General features: G+C 35.6%; 1 protein-coding gene across 1 annotated transcript; it reads right to left on the bottom strand.

The window, feature by feature from the left end:
• Positions 1-389: 389 nt before the first annotated feature.
• On the bottom strand, positions 390-8,249 carry LOC109010694 (zinc finger CCCH domain-containing protein 44-like). Its single transcript, XM_018991592.2, has 10 exons — positions 7,458-8,249; positions 7,032-7,111; positions 6,432-6,616; positions 4,927-5,845; positions 4,701-4,828; positions 4,268-4,327; positions 4,131-4,181; positions 3,878-3,948; positions 3,087-3,241; positions 390-2,970 (listed from the first exon to the last, which is right to left on the bottom strand). The coding sequence occupies exons 1-10, from the start codon at positions 7,874-7,876 to the stop codon at positions 560-562; spliced, it is 4,479 nt and encodes a 1,492-aa protein (XP_018847137.1). The 5' UTR covers positions 7,877-8,249; the 3' UTR covers positions 390-559.
• Between the last annotated feature and the right edge of the window lie 9,126 nt (positions 8,250-17,375).

Raw genomic sequence — 17,375 nt, 5'->3', positions numbered from 1 at the left:
CCCACTTGCATTTTGTGAAAAAAACAAATGTGCTGTTTCAATGCTATGTTCTATTTCAATGCTTTTGGTTGATCTGTAAAGATCCATTTCCTGGTATAAAGTTATAAATAATTAACCATTAGATGTCAAAAAATTTGATTTTTGCTTCTGTAGGTGATTTTGGCAATAAGAGATTTGTATTTGTCCACTCCGATCAGAGTTGAACTCTGACTCCGATCAAAGTCAGAGTCGGAAGGGAGTTTTAGAGGTCGGAGGTGGGCATTCTGACTCCATCGAAGTCAGAGCCCACCCCTAATCAAAATGGGTAACTATACAGTAGCATTTGAGATGACACGTGCATCAAACAAATGTATTTACTACTCACTAGATACTGTCCACCAAAACTTTCAGCCCTAGAACTGTCCTGATATTCATTCAAAAAAAAACATTTGTATGCTAGTTGAGAGTCCTTGACCGATACTTCTACAGGTTGAGATTACAACATTGGCAAGTACAGACTCCCTAATATGAATAAATGATTACAGAATTAAATGTGCCTAATCGCATAGAACCCACAAATTCATGGGTGCAAATAACTACACGATGCTCCCTTTTTGCAATAGCCACTTTCGTAAAATTTACAAACTCTGTGACTTTTGGGAGGCCTGAAAGGACTTTCATTTCCACCAATATATAAGGGCTGCCTGTTCCACATACCCCTACCCCTACCATATCCTAAATCCCTGCTCTGAAAACCCCTATCTCTAGGTCCAGAGAATCTGTCACCTCCAATTCTTGGTCTGTAGAAACCAGGATTCCCGGCAGAAGCACCAAAATTCATGCCTATACTGTTCTGTGCTGCCATTTGAACAGGTCCCAAACCCACATTTGTGTTGCTCTGATTTGATCCTCCCCAGCCCAGGTTTGGACTTCCCTGTGCCAGTCCCCAACTGTTCGCTGTCCTTTCTGATCCCACTCTCCAAGTGGCATCCCTAGTAGATATATCCCAACTTTCAGTAGATGGCGATGGAGGATGGATTTCAGAACGAGATTCCTTGACTGAAATATCAGTGGGCTTTGCATCTCCTTCAACTTCAACAATTGTGGAGGAATGCCTGCTTGATCTCTTTTGAGGATCAAGAATATCAGCGTGACGTGTGCCATCTGGTTCATCAGTCACCGTGGACTGGGAAGGTGCTTGTAAATCACCAGTGGAGCTTAAAGCATCACTTTTCCCAGGATCAAGTCCTGGGCTAAACTCATCTAGAGGACTCATACAATCATGTTTCGAATCCTCTATCGATACCATTGCCTCCATTGCCTCAACTTCAGCCAACAGATCTGAAACAGATTCATCAGCTAAAGAGCAAAACTCAGTGGGTTCAGTAACAATTGCCTGCCAACTAGATGCGTTGGATGTTGGATGAGATGGGGAAGAATGTGTCAGTTGGTCACTGATTGAACTCGGGGTAGCAGCATGATCAATTTCAGTTGGTATCAGAGATGATGCAGAAACAAGACTGGAGCCCCATTCCCCAATGGAAGGTTTGGCAGTAGTTGGGGAATAAGGACCCATTCCATCAGCTACTTCAGACATTTGTGCCCCACCACCCACTAAACTAGAGGCAGTGCTCCTGCTAGGGCCTGCATCCTGAACAGGAAAACCTGAAGAAGCAGCTTGTTTGTTTTTGGCAGCCTGAGCTTCCAAGTCTTCATTGCTTTGCTTTATAGTGGGACTCGGCATTTCTTGAAAATCAATTTCTTGAGTTTGCTCTGTTGTTTCAAGTGACTTAACTAAAGAAATAAAATCAGAACTGGAAACCCAGCCGTTTGATGAAACATTTACGGGTGGAGGCCTCCAGCTCTGCCCCGAAGATTGACCAGAATGGCCCTCACTGTCAGATCGGTTCTCACAACCCTGTTCATTTTTAATCTGATCGTCAGCAGGGCTGTGTGAATTGCAATTACCATTCTCCTGAACAGAAGTACATTCGCCCCCATAAACTTCTCTCACTGGATATGATACAGATTCAAACGACTTCCCAGAAAATGTAGGTGGGACTAGTGAACTACTACACGCTTGGGGCTGGTCAGGACAAGAACTATTACCCTTAGATGAGTCCCAGCCTGGTTTAAAAGCACCATTTTTTCGTTCATTGGAATTGGCAAGATCAGCAGGTGTAGTCCAACTAGATTGACTAGAGACCCATCCATTGCTCCTCAAAAATTCATCATTACCACTTGAGTCATCCTGCATTGGCTTCAAACTTCCCTCCTCTTCTTTATTGTCTATCTGAGAGGCATTCATACTCTCGCTCAATCCACCATCGCCATTATTATCTCTATAATCAGTGGCAAGTCCAACATCTTCAGAGAGTAAATTACAATTATTCAGCACCATCTTTGCTTCATGGAATTTCCCACTTAATGCTTCAGTCAAAAGTACAGAATTATCTTGCATTTCATTTATCCTCCATATTCTGAGATCAGGAGGGAAGTGCCCATTTGTATTCCATTTGCGCAGTTGTGACATAAAAAATGGTCCTTGAATTATTCCATTTGGATCACCGTAGTGCCAAACTTTATCAGTCTCAAAACTGTCAGCAAATTTGTCTGCCCCTGTAGAAAGAGCCAGTGCTGAAATTTCTGATGCAACCCCAGAAATTTCAGATTTCAACACTGCTTGACTGTTACAACCAATGGCCAATGAACCAGAAGTATTGATCGGGTTTTCTGGTGTATTCCAATTATTTATGCCAGATGCTTTTCTCTCCTTCCAAGAAGATTCATTCATCATCTCATGAAGCCAAGTAGCACCACCTTTATTGGAACTGCTTGTCATACCAGCTTCTCTACTTTGTTTGCAAGACTTGGCTAAATTTTTCTGTGCCCTGCTTCCAGTATCATTCAAGACATAATCTCCTCTTTGAGCAGAGATAGGGTCACTCTCCTTTCTTCCATATCCAGAAACTTCTGTTCTCGCATGATCATCTGCATGCACCATTATCCCAAAATAAACATTCAAAATTAAAACTTTAAGATATAAATAAACAGATAAATAAACAATGATAACATAGGTTCCGTGCCCATAAATCATCAGTAAGGACCTTGTTTCTTCTCATCTAATTCTCCCACGTTGTCCTCAGACTCATAACTTGGATCCATCTTAGGATCAATGTGTACTTCAATGATCTCAAGCAGTCTGCGCTGACGTTCCTCAGGTGAGCTCAGAAGCTGTATTCTCTCCACGCATTCTCTAAATGTGCAACGTGGTAAAGGAATACTTGATAAAAATGTGCCATTTTTCTTCACAACATGAAATATTTTAGGAATAGAGAATTCCATCAATAAATGATGACAACTGACAAGCCACGTTTAATGTTGTGTAATGTAAATATTTGAACTCGTGCTTATTCAATTGCCAAGAGTATAATTCCAAAAAAAGTGAATATATATATAGATATGTATATATATATATATATATCTTCAAAGATTTAAACGCTATCAAATAAAGCATAAAATTAAATGTCAAGAGATGGCTATGAGGCCAGCTATGCTCTCTTTCCACTTCGTATAGGGCCGTAAAAATATGTTGCCACTATGAGGATGTGGAGATGGTCATTCATATATCTTGCCCCATATGCTTCGATTGATAGCTCAATGGTATATCCCCATGATCCATCTAATCATCCTCGCACCATTTAAATTTAATCGATAATACTGGAAACTTGTGCAGGAATCTTTTTCCTCAAGTAAATTTGTATTCAGATATTTAAACTAGCCGTGGTCAAGAAAAATCCAGATAAGCCATTTTTCCTCCAGCACATAGGAGTTAAAAGTTGCATGAAACAAAAAAAAAAATAGGGAGAATGGAACAATCTAAAGCAACAAAGGATATTCCTTCTCATGTCCCTTTTCACTTGCCAAATCACGTAGATGGTTAAGTCGTATTATCTCAGCTTCCAGCCCCTGGATTATAAAACAAGACCATGCATAACAGAATTCCACAATAGTTATCAATCACAATATTACTTAAAAGTAGACATTGTAACAGACTAAAAATGCACTAAATATCTGACTCTTCTAAAGGAAAACACACGCATCCCAAGAATACCACCTCATTTCCTCAGGATCAAAAAAAAGGAACTCACATCATTTACTCTCACTGGTTGAAGTGTCATTGCTTTTGCCTGGATCTCACCCTAACATAAAGCACAAATTTCCTTTAAAAAAGGGCATGGAAACATATAGGGTGAAATCTAGAAGGGAACATAACCATCAGACTTACCACAGTCAACCGTTTGATGAGCCCACATTTCATACTCTGGCGTAAATGCTTGCATTCATCCTAAAAAAATAATTTAAACATCATGACCGGAAGAAAACTACGGTGCTCAGACATACTTTTAAGGATGGATTTATCCAATGGATTGTGAGATCCACTGTTATATCTAGTTTTATACGTTCCTTAGATTATGGGAATGAGTTGTGTGACGTATACACATCATAGGTAAAGCACAAAAGAACATAAATCATGTTTTATTTAAAACACAGTACTCACATAGAACACAAAAACTGTAGCATGCACTAACAGCTACTTAAATCTGAGTACTTAATACGAACGAGAGAAAAGGCAGAAAATCTGTTCTAGAAACTGTAGGAATTGAAGAAAAAAAAACTAGGACAGAAAGATGGCTGCATACAGCAGTATGTTTAATCACCTCAGAGAACTCCTGATTTGAAACTTCATCAATTGATATGACCTCTTTCTTGTCTAAATTCAAGATTTCGAGCATGAGATCAGTATTTCTTTCTCCGAGTTTATATGGTTTGGCCACCTTGTTTGTACCTATACACAAGAACAACTACAGCTTTACAATTTTGTGTGACATGTTTTACTGTGTGCATGTAAAATACAACTTGGATCAGTGTTGCATAAATCAATACCTGCAACTTGTACAAGCCTACACTTTTCTTGTTTTTGACCAATGTCGGGAATTCTTATTCGCACAATTGAGCCAACAACTTTGTCATGAAATTTGTCAGCATCATCCAAAAGACTCTCCATCAAATTACGGCGTAAGTAAATCAAGTTAATGTTGTGAACATCAATCGCTGCAAAAACATCTGAATTAGCCCGTGATCCCCCATCATCCGTTTTTCTACATGTTTTATGCCTCTCGTCACTTCCCATCAGAAGTTGGTTATCATAGTTCCCATCAGCCTCCACCTGGCCAGCAGTATCATTGACAACTCCTGCCCTTAAAATATAATCAGCTGAGGAGCTTTTTGTTATAAGAAAGTGAGATTCAAGAAGCTTTAGCATTTCTAAGTGACCAATACGCGTTTTCCCAAACAGATTTATAAGCCTCATATCACAAACTATTTGGCATTTCCGGCGAGAATCACGGAGATTGTTTTTCCTTATATATTCTAGCAAAAGAGCCTGGACATCAAACTGAGATAGCACAGATGTGTCACCATTTTTCATATGTGCAACAAATTCCAAGAGCTCCTTTGACGCCCATATTGTGCCTTCAAGCAGATGCGGATCTTTGTCACTACCTGATTTCTCCTTAGTTGCAGAGTCCTTATTAAAAATAGGCAGCTCCTTAGCTTTTCTTTTTCTGGAATTATTTGTTTGCAGGGCTGCACAAGAATTGTTAAAACTAGAAGCTTTCTCATCAATGCCATCGTAAAGTTCGCCTGAAGATCCCCCCTTTTGAGCTATAGCATAAGCTTCCTTCCATGGATTTTTAGCCCGAGTGAGCTCATCTAAAGTTAAAGATAGTTTTCCCTTCAAAAATATCCAATACATCTTGAAGAGATACTCCCAACTACTTTTGTCATCAAAATCTACTTGAGGCTGCAAAAGATAATAAATTACTCACTATCAATGAGAAAAAAATAATGGGAAGCATACTGTATAAACAGCATAAACATGTATTCTAAGCACTCCAAGGCCGTTACTGAAAATCACTTCATACTCCATAAGTCTCAAGACCATGTTTGGTTTGAAACATTTTGAAAACAAATTTCAGATTTTTTTCATTTTCGATCCAAACATTTTTAGATACCAAAACATCTTTTTCAGCCAGTCATCTAATTATTTGCCTATGTTCATAGCCTATATTTTCAATGATCCCTACTACTCTTACAACCCTGATAAAAGATATTTCAAAAACTTTATCAATCCAAACATATTCTTCTACAAGCCCCACTACTTATCCACCACTTTCACAAAACCCTCAAAAAATCTCATCTCACAAGATTTTTCAGGAAAATCTTCCATTCAAAGATGCTTAAGCTTTTCTATCAAAGAAAGCAAGTAAAATGTGCACGAGGGGGAACAAGAAGCAAAAACCAAGAAGCTCAAGCCTCAGCATACCAACTCCTCTTAAGTTTTTTTCCCTTTATTGAACAGGAGGGTCAACGTGATTTAAAGAGTATACCACTTCTGTATTTCCTTGAAAATTCTCGATCAGCATCACAGTTCTCATGCACATCCGACAAAATCCATTATTTCCTCTTACGCTCAGATAATCAGCATCTTTGATACAACCCTTGCACAAAGAATATGTACAAGTATAGCACATATAATGTGCAGCCTTCTGACAATTGCTGCATATATGCCAACCTGGTATGCATAAGCATAGAAAAGAACAAGCAAATACAAACCAATAAATCAGAACTCAAATTACTAATGGGTATATAAAATTATAATCTGATCCAAACTAGCAACCTATTAAATAACCCAGTAAAAAATGTAGGAAAATCATTCCAAGTATGAGAAGGATATATGCAGGACGTGAATTGGAATGCTTACAATAATGCACAAGTGGGAAACAATGGTATACAACATTCAACAGCAATAATATTAATTTTTTGCTCAATGATTTATGCATCAAGTTACTTATCAACTTATATAAACATGCACGTCCTGAAATTCTTATACCATACGATCAGATGTTTCCTATATATGCCCAGAAGAGAATAAAGCAACTGCATTTATAAACAGAAAGAATTCGAAGGGTTTATAGGCTACAACATACCACAATTCCACTTAGCCCTTGATTTGAAGAACGACTCGTCTCGTTTAATGCAGGCAGGATGATATGCTTTAGGGCAGCCCCTACCAAGTAATATAAAGCACAGAGTAAATAAACGCACTTACTTCTGGGAAATGGAAAAGGAAAATTAACTAAATTAAGTATACAACTAACGCCTAGGCAATAAAAGCAGAACTTAAACCCAAACTCCCCCGGCCCTTTCGCTGCCGCGTCAAAAATTATTCCCAATCCCACCTCATGTACAGAGAATTTCTCAAAATTTAGTAACTGTTTTAGTTTTAAAGCGCCATAAAATGAAGTAAAAAGAAAATTCCCCTTGATTTTCTAAACTTTATAAGCAACCAAACGCAGCGAAAAAGATAGAAGAAAGAAAGAAACGAATTCCTCAGCTAGTCTGGAAACACTCACCGGCGATCACAGAGCACGAGGCTCCCACCATCGAAGCATATGAAACACACATCCTCTTCGTCCTTCTTCTTCCTTACCGGAGGCGTGGTTTTGATCGGCTTAGCCAGACCCCTGGGCGGTCGCCCCCGCTTTCTCTTCGCCACCATCGTCTGCACCGGATTCGCCTCCAACTTTTTCTTCATCATCATCAACATCTCCACCTCCGCCATGGGCACGTCCTCTTTGGCCGCCACACCAGCCTCCGGAGCTCCGACGAGCTGCGAATCATCCATATCCCTCATAGCCTCGCGTTGGTCAACGCTCATGAGGTCCACGGTCGGCACTGAGTCGTCAAAGCCTCCCTGCTCCACTCTTCCATCCTGAAGACAAGGCCTGTAGTGACCCGAAGCTTGTTGCTGCGATATATGCGTTCCTTCCATGGCCGAATTGGAAGGATATGTAGCTCGTTTAAGCTAGGACTCGAGCTGGCTTTCCAAAAACAAACCCTAGATTTCATAGCAATCCAGACACGATGGGCACATGGAAGTGGACTCTGGATGAGAGGACGGCAACATGTCAAAATCAGATAGAATCAAAGTGGGGATTGGAAGATGCGAGCGAGAGACGAGGAAGAGGTCGAAACTCGAGCAGGAGGACACAGAAAGACGGGGCACTCGGGATTGGCCGAAAGGAGGGTTTGGTTTGGGGAATTTCTTTGTGTTTGTTTGTTTGTTTTCATGCCTTTTTCCGAGAAAAAGCGTCGAACACGGCCCTTGCGAGTCAAATTCTCCAATCTCGAGCACCACGTGGTCAGTTGGTACCGCGAAAAGCCACAGGAACCAGTACCCCCAACTTTTTATACCACAGCATCGTGGTGGACATCCACTTCAATTACTTGATTCAAACCACGCACCTAATAATTCTTTACCACCTAAATATCAACAACATTATATTCACGACTGGCTACTACGGAAAATGAGAAATTATTTACGTCAGTCTACTGTTAATTGCATCCTCAACATATTTAGGTGTCGTTTAAATTTAAAAACAAATTGAGATAGATTATAAATAATAGTGAGATGAATTATAAATAGTAATAAAATTTATAAATTAAAATTATTGACTATCAGTAAATAATAATGAGATGAATTGAGATAAACTGTGAATACAAACGAAACTTTAGTGTATCGAGTTAATAAAACAAAAGAACAATCACAATGTGTGGAGAGTGCCAATTGATGTATAATCGAACTCCAGAAAATACACTGTCACAATTTAATTTGTAGAAAACTTTTAAAATTAAATTTCTTTACAAATCAAATTATCATATCTCAACCCCATAAATGGTGTATCATCCACTTTTTATTAATATATATTCACATAAACATGTAATATTTTATCTAAATATCTCAAACCAATTATTGAGAATGATTCACTTCTTTTTTAATATTTATAAAAGAAATTAAATTTAAGAAAATGTTAGTTTACCCCTTCATTTTAACCGTTTGTATATTTAATTTTTTTTTCTTTAATGATTAAGAATGTAATTTTTAATGTATTGATATATTTTTTATTTTTAAAAAATATTTAAATATGTTAAAAAAATAAGAAAAAAAATAAAAAAAATTTACATTTAACCTAGTAGTCAAATTGTGCGGATTATCCCGACTCTTATAGTTAAATGTATCTTAATTAAATTTACAAAATATTATTATTTATAGTTAATTTTCATTCAAAAGTAATCTAAAAGATTATCACTCATCAATCACATCCTACATTAAAATCTCATTATAATATTATATACTTTATATTGATTATTTGGAGGAAAAAATAAATTAAGAATATAATTTGAATGACTTAATTTGAAGAATAAACGGGGTAGTTTTTCTTGTATTTCTTTAATAATAAAATATAATTTTTATTAAATAAATAAAGAGGAGGAGAAGGAAGGGAATCATTCGGGGATTGAATGAAACTGGAGACAGAGGAAGTGGCATGTTATGGTCCCTTAGTTTTTTAATTTGTTAATTAATTAATTAATAGTTTACACCGCACACGCAACAAAGGAAAAAGAGGATTAAAAAAGGTACCACCGGCCACATGACAATTGATAACAATTAAATAATCGACTGACAATAAGTCTAAGATTTTGGTTATTGCTTTTAATAGCTTAGGGTGTGTCAGAATTTGATTGGACGTTGGGATAATGGGTTTGGCGAGACAAGAATAACATCCTGTTCTGCTCTTATCGCTTTGCTACTTTTAACTAATATTTTGAATATTAATCGGATGTTGTACTGGTGAAAATATTAAAACGAAATATTTCGATATCAATATCATTTTGAAATAGTATTTTAAAATAATATTTTAAAATATTTGATATATAAATAAATTATATATAAAAATTATATTTTAAAATAATAATTTATATATAAATAAATTATATATAAATATATATATAAATTATAAATAATCTAGTCTAAATTATGGGTTAAAAAATAAATTTGTAGTTTGAAAAAAAAAAGACTGACTGAAATATCGACCGGTATCGATTGAAATTGAGGTTGGTACAGGCCGAAATTGAGATCGGTACATCTGATACTGGTCGGTACGAAATATATATAGTACCTGTATCGGCCAGACGGCTGGTACGAAAAATTTCGATTGTACCAACCAGTACTGTACGAAATTTAAAATTATGCTTTTAACTGCGAAGCACCAAGGTTTTTTTTTTTTCTTTTTTTTTTTTTAATATCTGAGAATAATTCTATCTGAGATTTTTTTACGCCACACATATTCGTGTATGAAGAAGCATCAAATTCGGAATTTTGTGTACTTTTTTTTTTCTAATCAAGCATATTATAAATAATAAGAAACAAGAGTTTAAGGTGGATCTTTTCCATTGTCAATATACAAAAAACAGCTAGGAATAGTATCTAAAGGTATGCTTCCAAATACAAGATTTGTAGCTGCCCATTGCGCCACCGAGTGCGCGCATCGATTTTGAAATCGATGTATCTTGGTAAATTTCCAGTCCTGGTGAAATTGGGAAATGTGAATGATGTCGCCAATAATAGTTGATATGTTCCAGAAAGGAGTCGAATCTGGATTTGCAATAGATGTAAATATTGACTAAGCATCCCCTTCTATTATTGCACTATTTTGATTGGAAGCCATTTTAGATGCTAACAAAGCTGCCAAGGCTTCTGCGACAAGAGGATTAGTGGTTTGGAATTTTTCCGTTTTGATTCCCAGGATATCTCCTCTATGATTTCTTTGTATTACTGAGCCTACTGAGAAATGATCCCTCACTGCTGCATCAAAAGAGAAGCTTTGATAATTTAATGGAGGGGAATTCCATTCTTCTTGTTTGCTTTGTTGACTCTTTTTTGTTTTCCAGGCTACTTTATAAACTTCAAAAGTGTGTTGAAGCTGGATCTTTGCTTCTAGAAGTGATAGGGAAGTGTGATTGTGGACTATATCATTCATCTTTCTCCAGATAAAATCTAACATTATGACTGCAAATAGCTGGAAATGATGCTTTTCTTCTGATATAAGGCCCAATTCTTTATCTAGATAGATGATCATCCGAATCCAATCTGATATGGAATTTATAGGCAATCTAGCAAGATTTAAAGGCTAGCTGCTCTGTTGCCACAAGATTCTGATGACAGGACATTGTATAAAAAGATGCAGTAAAGTCTCTTTCTCTTGATTGCAAAGTGGACACTCTTCAGAATCTTGTTGAGTACTTGATCATCAGTTCATACCAAGTTTATTCCTGTCCGTTGGATTTTTTTTTAGTGCAAATCGTGGTCAACCTCCATCACATAGCGACGTGTCGAAGTGTGAAATTGCTTAAAGTCTGGCCGTGATCGAGACTTTCAAGTGATTTGGTAGTTTTAGGAACCTAAGAAAATCAGAAAATGTTTGAAAGATATTTATAGGAGAATTTAAATATGTTTAAGATATTTACAAGTTTGCAAAAATCTCTCAAGAAAAAATATTAATTTAAAAAAAAAAAAAAGATTTCATGATATTATTTCAAAACATGGATTTCAAGGGGCGGCCCAAGTCGTGGGCCGTGGCAACTCAATCCCCCTTTGGTGGCTTGCTGTGACCATACAGCATACAGCGATCAAAGCTTCTTTTAGAAAGTATACGTGGAGTTGTTTGGGCGTTGAGGTGGTTTTATAATATCATCTCATTACATTTTAATATTTAAATATTATTAAAATATATTTTTTTTATTTTTTATATAATTATTATAACTTTCACATAATTCCAAACCAAATATAAAAAATAATTCAAAATTTTCAAATCTAAAAAAAAATATTATATTTTAATAATATTTTAATTTCTAATATGTTAATTCAATTTTCTCTCTCTTATTTCTTAAAAACCTATAAAACATCATAATCTAAATCATTTTACTAATATTAACATATTTATCATCTTATCTCATTCCTCAATCATCCCTTAAGTCCTTGTAATTTGATAACTTTTAGGCCTAGTTTGGATAGAAAGAATCTCTCATCCCATCTCATCTTATCTCATCTTATCTAATCTCGTCTCATATCAATATCTAAACATTATTAACACAAATACTTTTTAATTTCAACTATTTTGTTTAATCACTACCTAATCATTACAATTTTTTTAAACTTCTAAACAAAACACAACAAATATTCAAAATTTTCAATTCTCAAAATAAATATAATATTAAAAAATAATATTTTAACTTGAGAACTGCTATAGACACAAAGAGATTATACAAAAATAAACCCACAAACTAACGTAGTTTCATAGGATCCGTTAGATCTACTTTACAATAAAAGTAACTTTACAATCTAACATATCACATCGAGCCACGTCAGTTTGTGAGTTTATTTTTATGTAAATACTTTGTAGTTGAAGTATTTTCCTTTTAACTTTATAATATTTTATTCAACTTTTTCTCTCTTATTTTTTTAAATTTCATAAAACATTTTAATTCAAATTATTTTACTACTATTTACAAATTATTTTACTATATTTATATATCATCTCATTTTATCTCATTATCTAAACTAAACTTTAATTCATCCCTAAATCTAATGTTAGGTGTTTATTTAAAAACTATCCATTCGTCCAAGCTCAACGGAAAATACTTACTTGACATATATCTCCTTATACTTAAAAGTGTCTATCGTCTAATGAGCAGTGACATCAACAGTAATGAACAGTAACATCAACAATGACATCAGCAACAAAATCACAAAATCGCAAATATATAAATATACAGATATATATATGTATTTATATATGCAACGTCATAACAATTTTATATACAGTCAGCATGCCATGTCGGTATAAATATATTTTAGAGAAAAAAACAAAAAGGATATATATAAGTTGCAGTAAGGTGACTGATCCCCTTTTGAGCGATCTAGATCGGACTACTTGAGTGGCAACGACACCATCTTAAAATGGTCAAAAAGTGGCTGGCTTTTTTATTTTTTATTTGTATGTTTTTAAATATTTTACTAACGTGGAATGCTAACCATTCATAAATACGATACTTTCATATTCATTTATTACAACTTGTGAAGTTTGAATGGAGGGATCTTTCTAAAATGGGAGTTGTTACAAAATAAAAGGATATCACATACTGATGTGTAAGTACCACATCTATTATTTTTTTTTCCTTCTTTCTTTTTTCACCCTTCCCGTGCGTCTCCGCCGCCTCCACTTGCCTCTGCCCTCTCTGTTGCCGTCATAGTGGTCGGGGACCACCTTAAAGCCGGCAGAAGCCACCGTCGTCTCCCTTCCCCTCAAGGCAGCGCCTCTCCCATGAGTCTCCGACCACCATGGCCACCACGAGGTGGCTAAGGTAGGCGGAGGCAGAGAGCAGAGGAGGGGAGAGGAGACGCACGGGAGGAAAAAAAAATAGAGACGTGGCACATTCATAATGTGTTACATCAGTGTGTGAAATCTATTTATGTCTATAGCGTTTTCCTTCTAAAATAGACATTTAACCCTATATAGGGATAAGTTTAAAAGCTTTAAAACTATAATATAGTTTTTGAAAAAAAAATTAAACCCAGGGTCCTGAACAATCATTTTATCTTATTTTTAATGTTATTTTTAGTTGAAGAAATGGAAAAATATTTTGAGGCAAAGTGAAAAAATTTCTAAGTGAAATGCTTTTGTGATTTATATGTTAGGCAATGAAAATATGCGAGATGTTGAAAAATATAGAGAATATTCTGTGCACCAAAAAGGGCTTAAGATTTGTAGTAAATGATCTAAAGTGTCCATGAACAGTTTAAGTCAACTCTATTTGTTTGAACTCAATTCTGAATTCAATTGATTTGATAAATGAGTTATTTTTCAGTGTTACTCACATAAATTTAGCTCGAATTGTTATTTCATATTTCCTTATATTTAAAAGAGGCTATAAACGGATGAACATGAATGAATAGTAACCTGCATTTAACACTTTATTTCTTCCATCTATGCCCATGTGTGGTTGGGTCTTATATTACGGTTTTGTACTTGTTTTGTGATTGGCTCGTTTGTTTTTAGAGATGAGATGAGATGAGTTGAGATTAAAGTTAAAATATTGAATAAAATATTGTTAGAATATATTTTTTAATATTATTGTTGTTTTGGGATTTGAAAAAGTTGAATTGTTTATTTTATTTTGTGTGGGGATTTGAGAAAATTGTAATGATGAAGTGAGATGAGATGAGATGAGATGAGATGTTTTTGGAAAACAAACACTTTCCGCTTGTCCAGTTCTGCAGCTTTAAGATACTATGTGAAGTGATATTTCATTTCTCTCATCTCTCTCTCTCTCTCTCCATCAGTCGGAACCTTCCTCAAGGAGCAGGAGCTAGTCTTCTCCTTTCTTGGTGCGCTGCAATCTGGGTATAAATTTTGTGAAAATATAGATCTTTTTTTTTTTTTTTGCATGCTTTCAAAGATTATCCGAAATGTGATTTTGGATTTTTTGTTTTTTATTTACACGTTGTGATAGATCTATTCTCTACATCTTCTCTCTTCTTTTGGTCTTCTCTTGGTGGTGTAGGGAACAAAGGCAGTAGCTAAGGGAGGTGGGGTTTGGACATGGGCCGTGGTGGTCTAAGGCAATTGGTGGCAACACGGGGAGGGCTGGAGGCTGCGGGTTGAGAGATAGGGAATGGGAGAGGGACGTTGGGCTGGGCTTAAGCAGTGGTGGATCGAGGTGGCTCGACTGGGAGGAGGCCCATGGTGCCTCGTGGTGGCACTGCCAGCGGCTGTGGGTGGCAGGGCTAGGCGTGAGTACATGGATCTATCTAGATCCGAGAGAGAGAGGGGTCCAAGGGGAGGGAAAGAGTTTGCCACCTTACGTTGGTGGTCGGCATGGGGAGATCCGTGGCGTTGAGGTCGACGGGGCTAGGCCTAGTGGGCAACGCATGGCGGCAATACAAGGATCTAACGAGATCCGAGAGAGAGAGAGAGAGAGAGGGCTTCGGGAAGGAAAAGAGAGAAGGACCTAAGGTGGGGAAGTTGCCGGTGACGGCGTGCTTGTGGTATCGTCAACGTGCAGCGGCGGTTGGTTGAGGAGAGGTGGCATGAGGGAGAAATGGTGTTGCCGATCTTGGGTTTTGAGGAATTTTAGTTGTTTATTATATGGTTTTTTTTTCCTGATCTGTTACTTGCTTGGAAATGCGAGAAGAGAGAAAAAATGGTTTTCTAACCGTAAGGTATTTCTTTAAGCTTTTCTTTGTTTGGTTGCTGGGTAAGAGAGTGTAGGAGATGAAAGAAAGTACAAAATTTATTAGGTTCTTTGCTTTCTTTCACTCTCTGTAGCTCACCGATGACAGATCGAAACATCCATCATGCATCGTCCAAAGTAAATGATAATGCAATAATTTTATCCTATAACAAATTATAATATAAGTAATGTTCATCTATATAATTTAATTAAAGGAATATTAATAATAAAGAATACTAATATTTTATTATTATAGAGCGTGTGATAACTAATCTAATGTAAATTTCAAGTAATGAGTGATTGGCTAAAAGAAAAAAAAAAATTACATTTTAGTCAAATTTGTAACTTTTTTATCTACTTGTGAAAATTATGTAAATTAAAGAGGTGTCTATTAATGAAATAAAAGTATAGAAAACATTCAATTGGGCATACGTGCCTGAGGCACGTAACATCTTCAACTATATTATATATATATATATATATATATATATATACTATTGTCCATTTTGATAGATAATGTGTGTATGTGTATATTTAATTAGATTGTTATATTGATATATAATAATGCATATTAATTATAAGTTACCTAGTTATGTGTCTAGAAGCACTTTTTCTGACAACTCCTTAGAGACACAAGCAGATTCACAGGTCGAAAATCATTTGGAAAAAAGTGGTAGTTTTGTGAAAATCACCACGCATGGTTCTCACGTGCCGCCCATATCTGTGCATGGTCCTCATGTGCCACCTCTTCCGCTAACTCTTTTCGACACACATTTCAGATCATTGGGCTTGCCACCACCAAATCACTCACAGAAGGAAATAATATATTAGCGAAACTCTAAATGTATTATTTTAGTTTGTGATGTCATGTTTGATATAGATACATCCCAGAATGTATCCAGTAATGGATGTAAGTTTCTCTGATAAATTAATAATGATAATTTTTCTTTAAAAAATATGATTTTTTTATTATTATTATTTGTGGATGAAAAAAGTTTTTGGTGCAAAAAACATGGTTTGAACTTGTTATTGACTTTTTGAATTAAATAACTTATCTTTAATTATAGTTTTCTAATCTAGATTAATTAAAGCTGTACTTATCATTAGAAATAAAGTCCTCCATATATAAAGTTTGTTGCATAATTTATAATTTATTTTATATCAATTAGGATTGGAAAAAGACACGAACTTTGTTCCAAACAATTTAGATAAAAATATATATAGATCTAAGACCCCTAAATAAAATTTAAAAAAAAATATTTAAAATATAAATACATGAAATGAAGGTTTTCTCCTATCGAGGATGCTAAATGACATCATGAGAGGAAATATCCCTTCCATGACTATGTACTTTTTTTATTGACTCCAGGTGTTCGAAAATAGTATTCCGACTAATCTCCAAGATGCACATATGAAAAGGAAGCAATCCGCCCTGACAGGGGTGGCTTGTAACCACCTTATTACGAGGGTGATAGGGAGGACCTCTTTCCATATTGGGTGTATCGTGGCCACTCAAAAAGGAGAGGGGTCTTCCTTATGATAGTAACTACAGTGGGAAAATTGTTTGCAATTATTATGTTGTGGTAGTTGTAGTCTAATATGTGAAATTATACGTTCTGTCCCACCAGGTCTTGATGATTTTTATTTAAGTTTAGCTTTTTAAATTGTTTTTAATTATTTATGTGATTGAGTGGGATGATGACTAGGTGTGAATATCTCTATATACGTGTCAATGTTGTTATCCAAAAGATAGATGGAGGAACAAGATTTTCATATAAAGCCTAATGGGATATTTCATTTGCCAAAAACTTTACGTGCAGTCACTTTTACATATTTTTTATGTACTTTACTAATGTGATTAGTTGCGTCACTTTTTTTAATATAAAATAACTGATTTGACCAATCACATCAATGAAATGCACAATAAGTACATAAAAATGACTATATATAATAAAACGCTTAATTTACATAATGAGTAGTCTCATTCTTAAAAGATAAGTGTGCCGTATAAAATAAAAGTATTATACCCTCCAACCACAAGTTATTAACTAAGGATTATACAATTCTTAGAATAAACTAGACCACATGGGATTATTATTAAAGTTTTAAAATAGAAAATTTCAACCCAAAAAGTATTGTCCCTGATTAATTTTTAAATCACATCTACTTACCACTCCTTCCATCTTTTGGGGTTGGGG

This window comes from Juglans regia, chromosome 8 (assembly GCF_001411555.2).
Source record: "Juglans regia cultivar Chandler chromosome 8, Walnut 2.0, whole genome shotgun sequence".
NCBI classification, from domain to species: Eukaryota; Viridiplantae; Streptophyta; class Magnoliopsida; order Fagales; family Juglandaceae; genus Juglans; species Juglans regia.
Note: the sequence above shows the minus strand (reverse complement) of the source record. Positions and strands in the feature narration are given on the sequence as shown.